Source organism: Eulemur rufifrons, chromosome 19 (assembly GCF_041146395.1).
Source record: "Eulemur rufifrons isolate Redbay chromosome 19, OSU_ERuf_1, whole genome shotgun sequence".
Classification (NCBI taxonomy): Eukaryota; Metazoa; Chordata; class Mammalia; order Primates; family Lemuridae; genus Eulemur; species Eulemur rufifrons.
This window is the reverse complement of record NC_091001.1, coordinates 86,371,150-86,391,779: the sequence shown is the minus strand read 5'-3', so window position 1 is coordinate 86,391,779 and position 20,630 is coordinate 86,371,150. Positions and strand designations below refer to the sequence as shown.

The window sequence follows — 20,630 nt, the reverse complement described above, 5'->3', positions numbered from 1 at the left end:
TTTCTATGAAGGGGGACATTGGGGCAGCAGTCTCATCAGAAGGGAGGCTGGGGCTGGCCTCAAATTTATTTCTATGTTTATTATTATCATATAATAATATAATTATCATATTAATGTATGTTTATTTGGGGCGATTTGCAAGGAGAGTTTGCACTGATGGAAGTTATACGGGGTAAATTCCACATAAAGCCATTTGGTGGCAGTGCCCCTGTGCCGACCGATCAGAAAGGCTGGGCTGATTTCTCCCCTCTCTCCGTTTGGTTCTGTTGTCTGAACCTGGGTGATTAATGTATTAATAATTTAGCTACGTTTAGTTACCCGTCCTTTTTACAGTGTCAGGATGTAAACCACCTTTCCCTGTTGGCTTTCTGGGCCTCCTGTGAACCGGGACTGTGGGAGCCTTGTGGGTGTTGGTGGAGAGCAGGAGGCCATGGGTCTGCCATGAGTCTGGCCTCCCTGGGCTCCCATATACCAGTCACACCGCTGTCCCTGGAGCCTGCCCGAGCTGCAGCATGTGGGGGACATTCTTCAGCCCCAATATGTTCCTCCTATGAAGTCATCACACAAACCCTGGACGCTGTCTCTCAGTGTGGTCGGGCAGAAAAGCCGTCCCTCTCACGCTAGAGCAGCCAGCAGCCATCGGTGGACTGAGCCCAGCGGGGGATTTGGGAGGATTCAGGAAGCTGTCTTGGTTCTCACAGAACAGCAATGCGCCTGCTCTTGGGTGGTGGGCACCGCCACGTGCCATGAAAACTGACGAGGCAGGCGAGGGTGCTCCAGCCAGAAATGGGAAGTGAGTCCTTGATATAATCTTGGATGGCTGTTTTACAAGGCTGATTTTGACACATTATCCTAAGGAAAACACAGTGGTTTAGGGCACGGACTCAAATTCTGACTATCTAGGTTAAAATCCTTACCAACTCTGTGATCTTGGACAATTTAAGTTCTGCGGGCCTCGTGTGTAAAGGGAAGACAATAATTGGACCTACCTCATTGGGTGTGAAGATTAAATAAAGAGGTAATAGGTGCAAAATGCTTAGAGTAGTGGCTGGCATTTAGTAAGAGTTTTGTAAGTCTTGACTATTATTATTACTGTCATCATCGCCATTTACTGTGTATTTACTGCGTACCAGACACGGGGCTAAGCACATACACTACATGCATTAGTTCACTGAACTACCCTTTGAAATAGGTGTTAATTCTGTGCTTCTGTTGGGGAAACTGAAAACTGGAGAGGTTAAGCAACCTGCACAAAGTTAAACAGGTAAGTAACTGGTGGAGTCAAAATCTGGAATCAAGTTTCCCGAACTCCAAATTATGCTGTTACTGCCCTCTGCCACTGTCAGTAATAACTGCTAGATCACTGAGTACTTCCTACATGCTTAGGGTGCAAGCACTTTACATGTTTTACCTCCTTTAATCTTCATGATAATCCTACAAGATAGATTCTCTTATTATCCCCATTTTACAGATGAGGTAACCGAGGCTCAGAGAAGCTAAGCAACCATCACAAATTTTTACAGCAAAGAAAGCCAAGACTTAAATCCAGGCCTGCCTGCCTCTAAAATCCATTCTATGTCCCCAGAGAAATTTTAGGTTAAAAAAAAAAAAAAAAGAAAGAAAGAAAATCCATTGTATGGAGTTTTTTTGACTGTTGCACAGGTGAGCAGGACAGTGCTAGAAGGCTGGTAACAGTAATCAGTGATCCTGATTTCTTATATGCACTGAAACCTAGGGGTACACAGTTTTGCCTAATCAGCCCTATTTTCTGAGCTATCATTAGGGACAATTTTTACTTTCTCTGATGCTTCATTTTCCTGCAGTTTCTGAAAGCTGTTGATTTGCTCAGATTAAGACAAGCCTCTGTGCCTTTCATGTGTTAGTTTGCTGTATATCTGCTGCAAGAATATGGAGAAATCATAAACAGTTCGGAAGGAGGCCTGGATGTATTCTGCAGAGTGTTTGCCACATTGGGATGGGAGGAATCTGCCAGTAGACTCACTCACAGGCTACATTTCTGGACCAAACATTTGAGGCTGTGTGATTGCAACATTCCAAATGTGCATTTTAGTATCAGGTCATGAGGGGGCAACTTGTTTTGTCGAGTAGCAGTATAGACAGAACACATTTTCCAATCTATAGATCAGAGATTCTTAGCCAGGGATGCATGGCTGGGCTTCAGAGGTTCTGAGTGCATTCTGTATGAGTGTATGCATTTTACTGGAGAGAGAGAGCCCATAACTTTTATAATATTCTCAAAGGCGTTTATGACTCAAAAAATCATTAAAAACCAAGCCAGGTGAGGCGGCTCATGCCTGTAATCCCAGTGACTTGAGAAGCTGAGGTGGGATGATCCCTTGAATCCGTTCAGGCCAGGAGTTCGAGATCAGCCTGGGCAACATAGTGAGACCCCTGTCTCTAAAAAAAAAAAAATTAAAAAAAAAAAAATCGTGAGTACACTAGTGAAAATGACAATGCACCATAGAAGCAGAAGTGCACCTTTCTTTTGCATGAAAGATTTATGCTATAATTAATACCTGTTCTCTGTATTAAGGGAACGTGTGTGTGTGTGTATGTGTGTGTGTATGTGTAAAAGAGAGAAAGAGGGCATGTGCTGAGTACCAGGTAGATACCAATATTAGCTCCATTTTATAAGTGGGGAAGTCAAATTCCCATTTATATTCTCCCCAGGGAGAAAAAATTATTGGAGAAAATTTCTTTTCCATCCATCCCCCAAATTTTTCTAGAAAGTCTATGCCAGATTTCCTTTCTTTTCTCTCTTAAAATAATTTTTAATTGTGGCAGGGTGTGGTGGCTCATGCCTATAATCCTAGCAGTCTGGGAGGCCGAGGCAGGAGGATCACTCAAGGTCAGGAGTTCAAGAGCAGCCTGAGCAAGAGTGAGACCCCGTCTCTACTAAAAATAGACAGAAATTAGCTGGACAACTAAAAGTATATAGAAAAAATTAGCCGAGCATGGTGGCATATGGCTGTAGTCCCAGCTACTCGGGAGGCTGAGGCAGAAGGATTGCTTGAGCCCAGGAGTTTGAGGTTGCTGTGAACTAGCCTGATGCACGGCACTCTAGCCTGGGCAACATAGCAAGACTCTGTCTCAAAAAAAATAATAATAATAATAATTTTTAATTGTTATTATAAACAGGACGTACTCGTGCTAAGGAGTGTCTGATGGGACTGGGGTTTTATTACTGCACTGCGTGTTGGTTGTATGAAGATGAGCTAGAAAAAGGATCTGTCGGGAAGGAAGGGTCTCAGAGTGAATGAACGTGGGGATTCAATGACTCTCACAGTGACCATCTGTTCCTCTTCTCAGAGAGGCAGGTACGAGGGCCACCAGGCAGGGAAAAGAGCTATTTCAGATCATGGGAAATTGAAAACTTTGAATTAAAATTCACTCCAGGTGAATTTTCTATCAGACACCCAGAGAGTGTTCATGCCTAGATGTTACAAAAAAACATTTCACTGTAGTCAGTGTTTGATCAGAAGTTCCCAAGATCCAATTCACCTTGTACCCCATTTCTTAAGTCTTTTGCCCCAAAAACTTGAGTCAGAGGTAGGAGCCCATAGGATGTGTGTAATATAAGTGTGTCTTGCCCGTGCCCCAGATACACCTTCCCAGGTGGCTGGAGCCATTCCTGTGCTTGTTCTCTCCTGCAGCTTGTCCAGTTAGCCAGTCCCGACTTATCCTTCAAGATTAGGCTCCTGTCACACCTCCCGGGAACCTTTCCTGACCCCCATGGCTGTCTTAGGTGCTGCTTCTCCTGCTCCACTGGAGACTTAGGAATGTTACTCTCATTACATTTGTCACACTCTCCTGTAGGTTTTTATTTTTTTTAATCTGTCTCTTCTACCAGATTTGAGGCTTTCTGAGGTCAGTTTAATGCCTGGTATGTAGAAGATGCTCAAAAATTGATGAACTAACAAATTTGTCTTTGTTTTTTCCCCATTCAAAAGCAATTGCAAGGATTAGTGTTCTTAAGGTAGTGACTTGAAGGTACTTCTGACTATGTAAAAGGACGGGGCGTGGAGAGGGACATTAACCTCCTTTCAGGATTTGTCAAGTCAGTCCTAAGAGCGGAAAATATTACCTCTTAGTATACTAGCAGTATACTCGTGATCTATTGCCATGTAACAAATTACTACAAGACTTCATTTATTTTTTTATTTTTTTAAAGACTTCATTTATTATCTCTCATTGTTTCCGTTGGTCAGGAATGCAGACAGGGCATATCTTGTCTCTGCACATGTTGTCTAGGACCTCAGCTAAAAGATTAGAGCAGGAACTGCAATCATCTGACGGCTCATTCACTCACATATCAGGCAGTTGACGTTAGCTGTTGGTTGGGGGCCTAACTGGGACTGTCAGCCAGAACAGCCCACACCTGGCCTCTGCTCGTGACTTGAGCTTCCTTACAGCATGGCGGCTGGGCTCCAAGGGTGAATGTCTTGAGAGAGAGGGTGAGGCTGAAGCCACTTTGTATTTTATAACTTGGCCTCAGAAAGCACACAGCACCACTTGGGCCACGTTCTTAAGTCCAGCCAAGTTCGAGGGAGAACACAGACTCCACCTCTCCCTGAAGGAGTGTCCACATCACATTGTAAGAGCACGTGGGATGGGATCTAGACTGATGTGGCCATCTTTGAAAAATGCAATCTGCCACAGCAGTCACGGGGAAAAGGCCAAATTCCTCATAATAGAATGTATGTGTGAATCCCTTATGTGAGATAAGAGATGAGTCAAGACAGATGGATTTCATGAAGGCAGTTGGGTTTTTCCTTCACTTTCAGAGTGCAGGTAATTATAACTCTGTCAAAAATGCAAAGAGGAAGATCTAATCTTTTATGACAGAGATCTGGAATGTTAGAAAGTCCTGTTTCTAATAATCAGATCCACTTCATCTTCTTGTGAAAAGGAGGCAGTTGTAGTCACCAGAGTGACACCACATGAACCCCCCTTGTTGAGGTCTCTGTAGACCCAGTCACTTCCCCTCATTCCTGGCTCACTGTCCCTCCAGCACCACTCTTGTTGTAATTATTAATTTTTTCTTCTTCTATGTTGTGATACCCTGACCACTCTCAGCTTCCCGAGATCCTCTCTTCAACGATCTTGTCCTCCACCCTTCTCAGCTGCTCACTCCCGGTCACCGGGTCATACCTTTGACTTTGTCATGACTCGCACTGCAGCCTTCCATCATCACTGTTCAAGAGGTCTGTCTTTCAGCTCCAGTAAGCCTTGAGCACCACAAGAACCTAAAACCCTTTGGTTCTATCCCCCTTTCACCGTCCCTCCCTCTCCCCACCCTGACTTAGATCAAAGTCCTTTGGGAGAATCACACCCTTTGCACATGCTCTCAGCTCTCCTGCCCCTCCCTCCTCTTTGTACACGCCTAATAAACACAACCCCAATTAAACCCACCCTCCACAGCTGCCACCGTGCAGCTTCTGGTCTCTAAATTCATGGAAACAACTCTGCGGGGTCCTCGATGCTGCCTGCAGTCAGACTTCCCCTGGGATGGAGCGGCAGGAAACACTGCCCTTTGCTCCTCTGCCCCACATGGCTGGGTCAATCCACCACCTGCCGGGCGTTGCTGCCACACCTGAAGGCTCAGCCAGCCAGAGTTCAGAAGAATAAGAAACCCTCTTCAGAAAACAGCTTCTTCCTACCCACACCCCAGCTTTCTGGTGGCTTCAAACCTAAAGTCTGACGGCATGACATCCTCTCGAGGGCACCCTTTCCATTTCCGCTTCGTTTTCTGTGCACTCAGCGTTGCTGAGAGCGCTAATCTGACATCCCTTTCTATTCTTAGCACCAAAGCACAAACTCATATATGCAGATGAACCAGAGTTAGAAGAACTTGCACATTCATCATTCATTTTCCACACTGTTAGTGTGAAGAATCAAGAGCACCTGAGGCTTTGGGTTGGGGGTGGCTGTGGCCAAGTGGGACAATCCAGAGTGAGGCGGAAAGTGCCTGAGGGGAGGCCTGGAGAGTTTGACACTGCAGAGATGTGTCACCTCAGGCAAGTCCCTTAGCTGCCTGGCTCTCAGACTCTTTGTCTACAACGTGAGGGGACTGGTTGAGGTAATTCCTAAGGTCCTTTCTAGATCTTTTATTCCTTTTTTTTTTTTTTTTTTGAGACAGAGTCTCGCTCTGTTGCCCGGGCTAGAGTGCCGTGGCGTCAGTCTAGCTCACAGCAACCTCAAACTCCTGAGCTCAAGCGATCCTTCTGCCTCAGCCTCCCGAGTAGCTGGGACTACAGGCATGTGCCACCATGCCTGGCTAATTTTTTCTGTATATATTTTTAGTTGTCCAGATAATTTCTTTCTATTTTTAGTAGAGACGGGGTCTCACTCTTGCTCAGGCTGGTCTCAAACTCCAGAGCTCAAACAATCCGCCCGCCTCCCAGAGTGCTGGGATTACAGGCGTGAGCCACCGCACCCGGCCTAGATCTTTTATTCATTGTCACAGGGTATACACAGCTGCCTCTATTTTTTCTGCCTCTACTTTATTTATTCTTCACTTTTTCAATCAAGTAAAGGTTCTGCTTCATGCCCAGAGGGTACAAAGAGAAAGAAATAGGGCACAATTCTTGCCCTTTAGGAACTCACATTCCTTATAGACCAATCGTTTGATATATGTGAAAGTTGGTTATATGAATTGGGTCATCCTTGTCATACCCAACTAACTCAGAGTTGACAGGCCAGGGGGCAAAAGCACTTGGGGCATAGAGCACCCACTCCAGTATTGAATTTTCTGCAAGGCCAGCTGCTGAAACAGCCTGCTGTCACCCTAAGACCAGTTTCACCTGGTAACTGCTGAAACAACCTGCCACGACTCAAAGACTAGTTTTACCTACCGCAGTCACTCACCAATCAGAGCTTGCCAGCTCCCAAAAATGTCTCTAGTGTCAGTGAGCTTTCTTTCAAAATAATACATAACATTGTCTTTCTAATAAAACTCTCAACCTTCTCTTTGTTCTTTGGACGTACCAAAGACCACCTGGTCTGTGTGTATGCCCCGAACTGTAATTCTGTGATTCTCAAATAAAACATTAAATTTAGAGATTCCTTTCTATGTTTTATTTTGACTTCAACAAATCTTACAGTTATGCCATAATGTGATGAATGTTTTGAGAAAAGTCTGTTCTAAATATAATGGGAACAAAGTGGAAAAAAGGATTAGTTCTAGCCGTGGAGGTTGGAATCCTTCTCAGAGGAACTTATATTAGAGAGTGTTCTTAGATGATCAGATGGGCTTTGCCAGAGTGTGGTGGGAGCAACAGACACAGAAAGGACATTCCAGTTATGAGAAAGGGCCCAAAGACGTGGTGAGTCAGAGGGGACACAAATTCCACATTTTCCATATACCTGACCATTAAGTGCATGAGGGAATGTGTCAGCCAGTAAGGCTAGAAAAGATAAATTAGAGCCTTTTTTCTTTTTTCCTTCTCATTTAGCAAAAAATCTCATTTTAGAACTATTCCAAGTTTCTAATTTTAAGTCAGGGCTTCTCTGTCATCCTTGTGCTATCCTGAAATCTGGCCTTTTTATTTATTTATGTCATCCTTCTGATGATGTTCAAGCACATCATTTATCAAATATTTCCAAATAATAGTAGCTTCTTTTTACAGAGGGAAAAACTGAAGCAAACATCAATTTGTAGATTGCTCGATATCAGGGAAACAGACTTGAAATATGCCATGTGTCTTCCCTTCAGAAAAATTTCATGGCTTTCTTTGTTCCTTAAAGTCTTCTATCTATTGCCATACTTTAAGGGAAATAATTATAAGCAATATTGACTGACCTGGGGCAATCATACTAGGACTGTCGTAAGGGTTAGATTTGTTGTTGGTGTTGTTGTTTAGTTTTGTTGAGACTGAGTCTTGCTCTGTTGCCCTGGATAGAGTGCAGTGACATCATTGCAGCTCCCTGCAACCTCCAACTCCTGGGCTCAAGAAATCCTCCTACCTCAGCCTCCCAAGTAGCTGGCTGGGACTACAGGCTCGCACCACAATGCCCAGCTGATTTTTTTTTTTCCTATTTTTGGTAGAGGTGGGATCTTACTCTTGCTCAGGCTGGTCTCGAACTCCTGAGCTCAAGCAATCCACCCGCCTTGGCCTCCCAGAGTACTAGGATTACAGGCATGAGCCACTGTGCCCGGCTAAGGGTTAGATTTTTGAGACAAGTATGGCTTTAAGGAAGAATTAAATATTGTGAACACAATGTAAGGTTAGGAAAGAAAACATAAGTTACCCCTCAGAAGATGGGTTGGTAAGATTAAAATCTTCCTGAGCCCGTGAGAATAGCTGCTGCTTTTTCCCAGTCTAGTTGTTTCATAAAGAATTATTGTTGGCCGGGCGCGGTGGCTCATGCCTGTAATCCTAGCATTCTGGGAGGCCGAGGCGGGAGGATTGCTTGAGCTCAGGAGTTCGAGACCAGCCTGAGCAAGAGCGAGACCCCGTCTCTACTAGAAATAGAAAGAAATGATATGGACAGCTAAAATTATATATATATATATATATATATATATATATATAAAAATTAGCCGGGCATGGTGGCGCATGCCTGTAGTCCCAGCTACTCAGGAGGCTGAGGCAGAAGGATTGCTTAAGCTCAGGAGTTTGAGGTTGCTGTGAGCTTGACACCAGGGCACTCTAGCCCCGGCAACACAGTGAGACTCTGTCTCAAAAAAAAAAAAAAAAAAAGAATTATTGTTGCCTTTTTAAAAGTCAGTCAGTCTGGGAGGTGGTTTATCACATAAACTTCACAAAACAAAAGCACCCAGTTGGGTCATTACCACCCAGCATTTGGCCTTTGGCTTTAGAGATCCGAAAAGTTCAACTATTAATTCTCCCAGAACTGATCCAGGTTTTGAGGATTGGTTGTAAAGTGGCCTCTTTCTGTTGTGTCTCTAGCGCCATCTACTGGGAAACAAAGTGCCTTTATTATTAATATTATCGAATACCTTCAGTTGACAGTGTCAGAAACCTAACTCAGGGAGCAAAGAGGAAGGACAAAAGCGGAGGAGGAAGCTCAGAGCAGATTGTGTCTAAGAAAAAGAGGATTAAGTGTATTATAGTGAAGTTGCTTATATAGTGAGATGTAAGCACTAAAACAAAAATTCGAACTTTCTAAATTATCAGAAACATACTCATACGCAGGCAAATACAGACCATGTGGTAAAAAAAAATTGCTAAAAAGCAAAAACTAGAAGTCATAAATACAGAAAGCATACTATAAAGTATAATGACAGAACTAAGAACAATTACAATGTATTTACACATGCTATATTAATGACATTAAACAAAGTCTTGCAGATTGAATCCCAGAGGAAAATCCCATGGGATGCTGTGTACAAACCAAGTGACTTAGAAAGAAGAAATAAGATTTGGTGTTCAATAGATCAGTAGGTTGACTATAACTAACATTAATTAATTGTACATTTCAAAATAGCTAGAAGAGAATAATTCAAATGTTCCTAGCATAAAGAAAAGATAAATATTTAAGGCAATGGAGATCCCATTTACCCTGATTTGATTATATGAATATCAGATTGTCACATGTACCCTTAAAATATGTACATCTAATAGATATGAATATAAAAATTTTTAATGAAAAATAAATTTTAAAAAAAGCAAAACAGGCAAATGCAAGCTAAAGTAGTCTTAATCTTAATGTCAGTAAAGGCTGATTTCAGGACAGAAAGCATTAAATTACATAAAAAAGATATAATAACAAAGAATGCAATGAACAATGAAGGTTCAGAAAAAAATGACCATATCTAAGACCATAAAGAAACCCTCGGGCAATTTCATAAAATATAATATAGCCAATAATGACCTAGAAATGTTTTAACTTAATAATTCTTGGATTAAAAAGGAAATTAAACCCCCAAACTAGAAATATCTAGAAAATTACTATATATTTATATATAATGGAAAATGTATATTAAAATATAATCTAAATATTATATAATTATATATAGTAGAAACTCCTCATATGTGATATAGCTAAAACATTGCTCAGGGCCGGGCACAGTGGCTCACGCCTATAATCCTAGCACTCTGGGAGGCTGAGGCGGGAGAATCACTTAAGCTCAGGAGCTGGAGACCAGCTTGAGCAAAAGCGAGACCCTGTCTCTAGTAAAATAGAAAAAATTAGCCAAGGGTGCTGGCGCATGCCTATAGTCCCAGCTACTTGGAGGCTGAGGCAGAAGGATTGCTTGAGCCTAGAATTTGAGGTTGCTGTGAGCTAGGCTGACACCACAGCACTCTAGCCCGGTAAACAGAGTGAAGCTCTGTCTCAAAAAAAAAAAAAAGTATTGCTCAGAAGAAATCTTTTATGGAGAATTCCAGAAATAGAAAATTGTATTCAGTGTTTTCACCAGAAAGAAATAATATATAGTTGAGGTTATGGATATGCTAAATTCCCCGATTTGATCATTACACAATGTATATATGTATCAGAACACCACACAGTACCTCTATAAATATGTACAATTAGTATGTGTCACTTAAAAATAAAACTAAAAAAGAAAATAAAATTTTAACCCTAGGCTGGGCGCGGTGGCTCACGCCTGTAATCCTAGCACTCTGGGAGGCCGAGGTGGGCGGATCTTTTGAGCTCAGGAGTTCGAGACCAGCCTGAGCAAGAGCAAGACCCCATCTCTACTAAAAATAGAAAGAAATTATATGGACAGCTAAAAATATATAGAAAAAATTAGCCGAGCATGGTGGTGCATGCCTGTAGTCCCAGCTACTCGGGAGGCTGAGACAGGAGGATCCCTTGAGCTCAGGAGATTGAGGTTGCTGTGAGCTAGGCTGACGCCACGGCACTCACTCTAGCCTGGGCAACAGAGCGAGACTCTGTCTCAAAAAAAAAAAAAAATTTTAACCCTAAATACTTACATTAATCAAGAAAGTGTGAAAATAAATGCATTAGGCATCTAATGCAAGATACTTGAAACAGAATTTTTAAAAACCCAAAAGAACAAAAGAAAGAAATTAACAAAAATAAAAGCAGAAGTTATGATTTTGAAAAGGAGGAAAAGGTAGTGCTAATAAATAAATCCAAGAGCCACTTTATTGCAGGTGGGAAAAAAAAACGTAAAATAGATAAAGCATTAGCTAACCTATTCCATACACAAAATAAGAAATTAGTATAGGGAGTAAGCACGGACAGATGAAATTTAAAGAACCACAAATGATTTTTTTTCTTTTGCTTAACACTTTACAAATAAATATGAGAGCAATGTAGAGAATGGGGTGATTTTCTAGGAAAATATAAATTTGCAGTTGTAACACCTTGAAAATAAATTTTTAAATAGAAAAATTATCATAGAAAAATAGAGGAAAATACGAGAGCATATAGAGTTGTCTAATGACATACCTAGGAATAAATTCAGAAACAACTTCTAAGCTATATCGAGTGAAAATATCAAAGTGGAGACAGGCTACTAGATTTGTGTGTTTTTGTGAGTATACATTTAGATCGTTGGATAACTTAGTAATATCTCTGGAAGCCGCATGAGAAACCGGTAACAGTGGCTACTTCTGTTGAAGGCAACTGGGTATGTGGGAAACCAAGAGAGAAATTCTTTCATTACATAGTATTCTGTACTGTTTACATGATTTACCATTTAAATTGATTGCATGTGCAAATATTACCAGGTTTTTTTGTTTTGTTTTGTTTTGTTTTTTAAAAAGAAGAACCAGGGCAAAGGAAATAGATGTTTTTCAAGGATGTTTTCAAACAGAATATGACTTAATTTCTCCTAAAGCTAACTCTGGTAAAAGAGCAAGGATTTTTTTGTGTGCTTCCCAAATTTCCCTGGTTGAACAGTGGACACCCAGGCACCAGGATGGTGTTGCCTGGGCCTCTGTGTCTCTCTCAGGTGCCTTGTACCCAGGCACCCCTAAAGCCCTATGTGAATTTAGTACCCCAGTCCTCATATGCCAGAAGATTCCATTTCTGAACAGCAGCTCTGAGTTCAAGGATGTCCTCATTTGCCCAGATAGATTTGTGTTTCCTTTCAGCATTTAGGAACCCACAAAAGCAGAACTAAATGCTTTAAATGGCTAACAGTTGTTTCTCCTTTACTTACTTAATCCTTTTAATGGTAAGAGACAACTTCCTGATTTTTCTTAGCCTTCTAAGATTTCAGCCCTGCTTTGCATGCTATCTCTCTCTTCTAAAAATAGTAGAAACCAATTCCTAAAATTTCTCCATCTGACCGCATGAAAGGAAAAAATAATTATCACCCTAAAAGAGTATGTTAACCACCTAACATTTGTACTTACCTTTAAAATATATAAGACAGCTCTGGGACAATAAAAAAAACTTTTTTAAAAAGACTATACTGTGGGCCGGGCGCGGTGGCTCACGCCTGTAATCCTAGCACTCTGGGAGGCCGAGGCGGGTGGATCGCTCAAGGTCAGGAGTTCGAGACCAGCCTGAGCAATGAGCGAGACCTCGTCTCTACTAAAAATAGAAAGAAATTATCTGGCCAACTAAAATATATGTAGAAAAAAAAATTAGCCGGGCATGGTGGCGCATGCCTGTAGTCCCAGCTACTCGGGAGGCTGAGGCGGTAGGATTGCTTAAGCCCAGGCGTTTGAGGTTGCTGTGAGCTAGGCTGACGCCACGGCACTCACTCTAGCCTGGGCAACAAAGTGACACTCTGTCTCAAAAAAAAAAAAAAAAAAAAAAAAAAAAGACTATACTGTGGCTGGGTGTGGTGGCTCACGCCTATAATCCTACCACTTTGAGAGGCCAAGGTGGGAGGATCATTTGAGCCCAGGAGTTCGAGACCAACCTGAGCAACATTGTGAGACTCCTGTCTCTACAAAAAATAGAAAAAGTAGCTGGGCGTGGTGGCATGGGCCTGTATTCCCAGCTGACTCAGGAGGGTGAGGCAGGAGGATCATTTGAGCCCAGGAGTGCGAGGTTTCTGTGAACTATGATGACAACATTGCACTCTAGCTGGGGCGACAGAGCGAGACTGTCTAAAAAAAAAAAAAAGACTACACTGTATCATCGTTTTAAAGCTCAGAAACTGAGCTTCTTTCCTCAAGAAAAAATGGGCTGGAGGATTTGGCCTGATGCAGAGGAACTCGGGATTCTTTGTAGTTGTTGCAAAATTCTGGGACCTGGCTGTAACTCACTTCTGGGTGGACCATAATTTTAGGGAGCAAAGTGAACCTCTGCCATCATCCTATCCTGGAGTTTTCCACCTGAGCTGCTCAGAGCCTGTCCTGGCTTCAGCTAGAATAACTCTGGCTTTTATATATGTGGATTTTATATTGTACATATGAATGTATATTTTATATATACAATCGTCCCCTCAGTATTCACGGGGGATTGGCTCCAGGACCCCCACAGATACTAAATTCTGAGGATGCCCAAGTCCCTGATATAAAATGGCGTGGTGTTTACATATACTCTGTGCTCATCCTTCCATATACCTTTAATCATCTCAAAACATAAATGCTATGTAAATAGTTGTTATACTGTATTGGTTTTTTAATTTGTATTATTTTTATTGTTGTATTTGGGTTTTTTATTGTTTTTTCCCAAATATTTTCAATCTGCGGTTGGTTGAATCCACGCATGTGGAACCCACAGATATGGAGGGTGACTATATATGTGTGCATATACATATATACATAAACGTTTTATATATTGACCTTCTAAAAAGATTCCCTCTGAAATGAAGAATTCTGCAGGAAGAGAGGTGGGGGGTTGGGGGAGTCAATGATCCAACTTCATTGCACTCATGAAAAGCCCAGGCTCAAGAGAAGTGACTTCATCATCTAACTTTATTTAACATCTTTCCCTGCCTCATCTGGGGCATTCCACACTTCTCCCTATGTAGTGATCCTCCCTGAGCAAGAATCGGCTTGAGCTCAGAGTCAGCGAAGCTGGACGTGCTTCTTGGGTCCAAAGGTCAATGGGTCCAGAATGCTCCTTGAGGCCAGAAGTCAGTGGGTCTGGACACGGCCCATTGACTGCTGAATGCTTCTTGGAGCTAAAGGTCAATGGCCTATTGAAATAGACAAACTGTTTCCTATGGCAAATAGCCAAGGTGTGTCTCATTGTCCTGCACATGGGTTATGAGGTCCAAAGGTTAAGATGCAAACGTTTGCCTTCCCTTGAGCAATTTCCATAAGAAATGGAACATGTCGCTTCAGGGCTCTAAAGATAGTCACGTACCAGGAAGTAGCTGCTGGACAAAAGGAGCATAAAAATAAAACGACTGGTGTTTTTCCACACTGCAGTCTTTACCGTCTATGTGTGTCCGTGTGTTTTTTCTGTGTGTCTGTATGTATGTTTATGTGTTCATCCCCCATTCTGTAATCGGGCCGCAACACCCTACATGAACACCCTGTCGCCTTGTACTCAAGCTGTTTCCTTCACACGGAATGTTCTTCAACTTCCTCATCCATTCAATCTCACATGATTGCACTTTGAGCCTCAGCTCAACCACTGTGACTTCACCCATGAAATCTCCCCAGCTGCCACCCCTAAGCCAGCCAAGTCACACTGCCTATCTTCTTTCTCACAGCTATGTCTCCAGGGGAGCACTGGTGACACTCTATGCTTATGAGCGGCTTATGTCTGGTTCCTCCTCTAGACTACAAGCAGCTTAAAGGCAGGTTCCATGTCTCATTCATCTACGCAGTTTTCCTGGCTATCAGAGTGCCTGGCACACAGTTGATGTTTAATAAATGTTGTTGGAGCTAGAAAGTGACTGAGTGAATGGCCCTTAGTCCATTGCTCTGGCACCAACACGGTCCGAGGAGAGGAAGGAATGGGGCCTTAAAGGAACGGTTTGCTCTGCGGGCTTCCTCACATTGTCTGGGCTTTCTTGACTGAGCTAAATCCAAAATATTTGTGTCCCCTGTTTGAAATGGTTTGGCTTAGCATCTAGGGAAGAGCAGAACTGAAAGTAGGAAGAGAATGAAAGGTGGTAAAGCAAAATGGCTCTATTTTCAGAAGAATATAAAACCCACATTATAGCCTTCGGGCAAGCGTGGCAAGAGGATTGTCTATTGAGAAATTCTCTCTCCCTTGAATCTCCAGTTGAAATGACTCACAAAGTCATCTCAATTCCCCTTTTTCTCCCTCAAAGCCCTGGTTACTTGTTTAGTGGTTTTAGTAGAACAGAAGATATAGCACACTATTTTTACATATTTTATCTACTCTAAGATGCCACCAGTTATAAAGTTCCCCATTATTTTACATGCCATGAAGAAGGAAAAAACCTCTGCCAGTTAAATCATGACATGATTTCAGAGATTTTAAAATATGAAAATGAGCATCTTAAATTGATAAAATTATACAATTGAGTATGTCAACATCATAGGTTGTTGTTATTTAATAATATCAAGTTATGTGTGTCTTGGTTTCCTCATCTGTTACATGAGCAGTTTGGACCACAGGAGCTCTGAGAACCTTCTTGTCCTGACACCCTTGAGTTTTACCATGAAGGGATGTTCTTGATTGGGCCTTGGTTGTGTGATAACCACCAAGCCAGAAGTCCTGTCCAGGTTGCTTCTATGTTTTGCCCTTCAAGAGTTGAGCGTCCCCACACTGCACAGTCCTCCCTCAGAACTGACCACCCACCACATCATTGTGAAGAGGCCCAGGATGGCCCACCTTGATAAGACACAATAGACTGCACTTAAAGCTTGAGGGTTCTGGCTTATACACAGGAAGGAAGCAGTGTTTGCCAGACTATAATTCTTCCAGGAATCACTCCTGGAGACTCACAGCTTTCAAAGTATTGAATTGAATGTCAACAAGGTGATTGGGTGATTAGGACAACCATCACCTAGTGGAAGTTAGATGTGACTTTCACACTTAAATGACTCTGAATGTTATAGCTACTGCATTTTGCAGTCAATAGCTTATTCGCTTTAAGGAAGTCTAATAATTCATTCTCCTTCTTAGGATCCGGCCACGCATCTCTTTTACAAATGAAAATGAAGGCTGAGAGGGTCAAACCAGTGGGTTTTGGGATGCTGTCTATAAAGATTGGATTTGGGTATTTATCACCTTCTGTTTTCTGCCTCTTCCCACCAGGAGAGGTTGCTCCAGTGCAAGGAACTGCGTTCGACCTGAGAAAGCCAGTGGAGCTTGGAAAACACCTGCAGGCGTTCCGCCTCAATGGTTTTGACCACAATTTCTGTCTGAAGGGATCTAAAGAAAAGCATTTTTGTGCAAGGTCAGGTACTTTTGACTTCCTGCCTCTGTAGAGAAGAAGAGACACCAACTTCTATTTGAGGAGCTTTTCCTCTGGCCACATCAGTAGCATTTACTGTGTTACAGGGGACCAAGTACCACATCCCGTGCTACGTTGCCCAGACGGGTCTTGAACTCCTGGGCCTCCTCCCAGCCTCACGCTGAGCATCCCAAGTAGCTGGGATTCCAGGCGCACCACCACGCGTGGCCTGTCTGTTCTTTAACGCCCATTTTCTGTTAGAAACCCTAATTCTTCCTGGAGGAAGGAAGTCACTTCTGCATTCACTGAGCTTCCAGGGCCGTTGATATTTTTTCTTAATTTGTGATTTATGCCCTGCCACTCCCATGGCAAGTTGGGGGCTACACTCCTCTTGCAGCACTCAGCACCGTCAGCCTGGTTTGCTAGACATCTGTGTGCACGCGCTGTCCTTCTCACTAAGCTCCCAGTTCCTCCTGCCGTTTCATCTTTGTAAAGTCCTGCCTCTACCCGAACCCCTAATGCCATGCTTGGCACTAGCACATGATCAGTTAATGGTTGTGGAATGAATGGATTTTAAGTTAAGCAGAGAAAATGGTTCAACCCCTAATAGAGACTTCAAACAGAACCCCAGAACCCTCCTCTGCCTCGGAGCCCCAGCATCAAGGCCCCAGTGGTGTTCCTCCTCTGTGTCCCCCACATGCCTCTGCCCTCCTGCCTTCTCCCCACTTACTCAAATCCTGGCCCCCCTCTTCCCAAGCATCTTTCCCTGAACCTCTTGGTTGATTACATGTGGTGGGGGTGTTTTAACTATTTTGTGCGTGTTTTGCCTCTCAATGAGACAGTGAGACCCAGGCCTTTTTTAATCTATATCCCTTTGATACCAGGTACAGGACCGAGTAGGAATTCACCTCTGTAGAAGCCCTTTGGCGGGAAAAAAATGCAGTGAATCTAATGGAAACCCACAGCAGGGCTGGGCACAGTGGCTCATAACTGTAATTCTAGGAAGCCGAGGCAGGAGGATTGCTTGAGGTCAGGGGTTCGAGACCAGCCTGAGCAAGAGCAAGACCCTGTCTCTACTAAAAAAAAAAAAAAAGAAAGAAAGAAAGAAAGAAACCCACAGTGGGACTGTTCTAGGGGGAGACCTGACTGAAAAACAGCCTGCTCAAGCCCCAGGGAAGGGGACATTTTAATTCAGAAAAGCATCTCTTCACTTTCATAAGACAGGGCTGGTGGTTTTGCCAGGTCAAGCAGAGAGCTCCCACTCTTTATGAAAAAGAATGTCAGCCTCTCCAGGACCCTAAAACTGCTTCTCTCTATCCTCCCTGCACCCTCCCACCCTCCTCCCCTGCTGGCTTGGGTGAGTCTGTTTTGCCATTCGCCAAAGCAGGCAAGATCAGCGTGAGAAGTTGTTATTGAGGATCCCCAGAGCCACCAGCTCAGAGGCCTCACCTGTGAGCCTGGGAGAATTTTCCATCGTGCTCTTCCTACCTTCATCTCCTCCTTACGTCTTGTCCCTACTCCGAGGCTAGGTCTGATTCCTGACTCAAAGCTGCCTCCCTGCCTGTTTTTCTGCCCTGGACTCACATGTGGTTCGTCTTTACCCCCAGGGTGCGTCATGCTGGCAGCGGGCGAGTGCTGGAAGTATACACCACCCAGCCCGGGGTCCAGTTTTACACGGGCAACTTCCTGGATGGCACACTGCAGGGCAAGAGTGGCGCCGTCTATCCCAAGCACTCGGGGTTCTGCCTGGAGACCCAGAACTGGCCTGATGCAGTCAATCAGGTAAAGCTGACTTGTCACACTGGTGTTGTGTCAAGGTCACACTGTATGGACACAGGTCAAGACACTCAAGTCACATATGATTCAAAAGTCCATGTTTGTTCTCTTCTCCAACTCATGATAAACACAGAAAACCCATAGTCAAGTTACTGGCATGGCATTTACATATTAAGAGAAAAGCTCAAATTTTATGCCTCCAAAGCCTTTAATGTTTCTCCTTATCAATATACCTGCTCATTTTCTGCAACCACACTTTTCAGCAGATCCTCCACATCTTTTCTTTCTGTTTTCTCCCTCGTAACTTTCTTTTCTAGCTGTTACCTAGAATAATGCTCCTCACAGTGCCAACTCATAAGAAGCTCACAGCTTGCACCAGAATGTAAATCAACACGCTGCTTCCTTCATCAAGTGTGCTTGGTGATGTAGTAGGTTTTCCACTCTGGCTCAAGTTCTTTCTCTCACTGCAAAGTGGTAAGAAGCAGTTCCCACACTGGCACTGGCCCATAGAACCCTGGCCTAGAGACCAGTCCAAAAGCATGCCCTGGGGCTGGGCGCGGTGGCTCAATAGAAAAATTAGCCGGGCATAGTGGCACACACCTGTATTCCCTGCTACTCGGGAGGCTGAGACAGGAGGATCGCTTGAGCCCAGGAGTTTGAGGTTGCTGTGAGCTATGATGATACCACTGCACTCTACCCAGGACGACAAAATGAGACTCTGTCTCAAAAAAAAAAAACAAAAACAGCAGGCCCCGAATGGATAATGGCACAGCCTGGGCTGGCAGGGTGTAACCTGTGTTGTTTTCCCCTTCACAGCCCCACTTCCCTCCTGTGCTGCTGAGGCCTGGTGAGGAGTACAACCATACCACCTGGTTCAAGTTTTCTGTGGCTTAAAGAAGATAGGACCTGGTCCAGGGCTGTCTCCTGTCCGGAGATGAGATGAAGATTGAGAAGCTTTAAAAGTGATCCTGTAAATTAGAATCACGCAAATGGTAGCTGTCATGATGATCAGTCTGAATATTGATTTCCTTTTCCAATGACTGGCTCCAGGCTGTGTCTAATGACCAGCTCTGTTCTCTGTACAGTTCAGAGGGCACGTGAACCCAACCACCAATGTCGTCATCTAAGCCCTGACCCTACCCAGCAATGGTGCCAGGGACTCTCGCGCTGCTGTTGGCTCCATCTCTCCACCCTGCCTTTTTCTTTTCAACTTTCCACCCTTCCTTTCTTTGATACTACTCTCATTGCTTTTCTGTTTCCTCCTCCTCTACGGCAAACCTCCATACTCATGTGCGGCTGTCCAGAGTGTTCAGAGGTCGTATGAGCTCATTCGGCACACTGGCAGATGGACCTCCCTGCCTCTAGGGCAGTACATGAGTGACAAATGAGGGATCCGAGGCTTAGAGAGGTTCAGGGACCCACATGCTAGTAAGTAAAAGTTTTAGCCAGGACTTCAGGTCATGCAAATTCAAGTCCCTTCTTTGCATCTACCTCAGTCTGCCAGGGCATTCCCAGGGCCACGGAAGGGCTAAGAAGAGTCTGAGCCTTGCTCTAACTGTCAGAGCCAGTCCTGCTTCTCAGATTCACTTTTATAAGCAGCATTAGGCTGAATTGAACCATCTCTTAGCCCTAGAGCTGGTGTGACAAACTGAAGATCAAAATGTCCAGAAAGAATCTGACGTTTAGATTTTCTGCCTTTGGGGTTAACGGAGAAAGGCCAGCCCAGCCAAGGCATGAGAGGAAAGGCAGGCACTGGGGACACAGGAGCTGTGTTAGCGCGAGGAGACCGCCCCACCTTTCCCAGCACAGTGAGGATTGCACATTGCACCAGCAGCAGAGGTCGTGTGGTGTGGACCGGGCTGGGGCTCTTCCTTTCCTGGACAGTCAAATCATCAGTGATGGAACTGGGTTGTTGATTTTTAAAGAAATATATTTCATACTAATATATGCTATAGTCATGAAATAAACCAAATTCCGCATCTTCAGAAGACTTCAGTTCCTTCATTCATCTTTAAATGTCAGACACGGACCTTTGGGAAACAGACTAAGTGCATGGTGTGTTCTAGATTCTACTTGCTCTCCAAGAGGAGCCTAGATGAAATTTTCCTATGGGTAAGCTGCCTAACTGGTAGCCTGTCAAGCTTTCCATACTTCTTTCTTTGCAATCAATAGTAAACCAAAGGTGGTATTTATTTTTAAATTCATCGAATACCTACTCTGGACACAGTCCTCTGCTGGGTCTTTTAACGGAGTCAAGAGGTAATGTAAGGCTGGGCGCAGTGGCTCACACCTGTAATCTTGGCACTTTGGGAGGCCGAGGGGGGAGGATGGCTTGAGCCCAGGAGTTTGAGTGAGCTATGATGACGCCACTGCACTCTAGCCCAGGTGACAGAGCAAGACCCTCTCAAAAAAAAAAAAAAGAGGTGATGTATAATGTTGTGCTCTTCACACGGCTGCCCATAGGGTGGTAACATTCTCAGTTGTCTTCTCACTGGAGAGTAAGATGCTGTCTGCAGGTCTCGCCACTCTGAAGTTACCAATGTATACATTGGCCAAGAGGAGAGGCCTCAGAGGTGAAATACGAAGCTGACTGCAACTCATCTACCAATTTGAC

General features: G+C 43.7%; 1 protein-coding gene across 1 annotated transcript in view; it reads left to right on the top strand.

Moving 5' to 3' along the window:
* GALM (galactose mutarotase) overlaps positions 1 to 20,021 on the top strand; it is a 61,662-nt gene extending 41,641 nt beyond the window's left edge. Inside the window, exons 5-7 of the mRNA XM_069495256.1 lie at positions 16,102 to 16,243; positions 17,848 to 18,022; positions 18,833 to 20,021. Coding sequence (XP_069351357.1) covers positions 16,102 to 16,243; positions 17,848 to 18,022; positions 18,833 to 18,910 — 395 coding nt within the window. The 3' untranslated portion in view covers positions 18,911 to 20,021. The remainder of the gene's footprint in view (positions 1 to 16,101; positions 16,244 to 17,847; positions 18,023 to 18,832) is intronic.
* Positions 20,022 to 20,630: the final 609 nt, after the last annotated feature.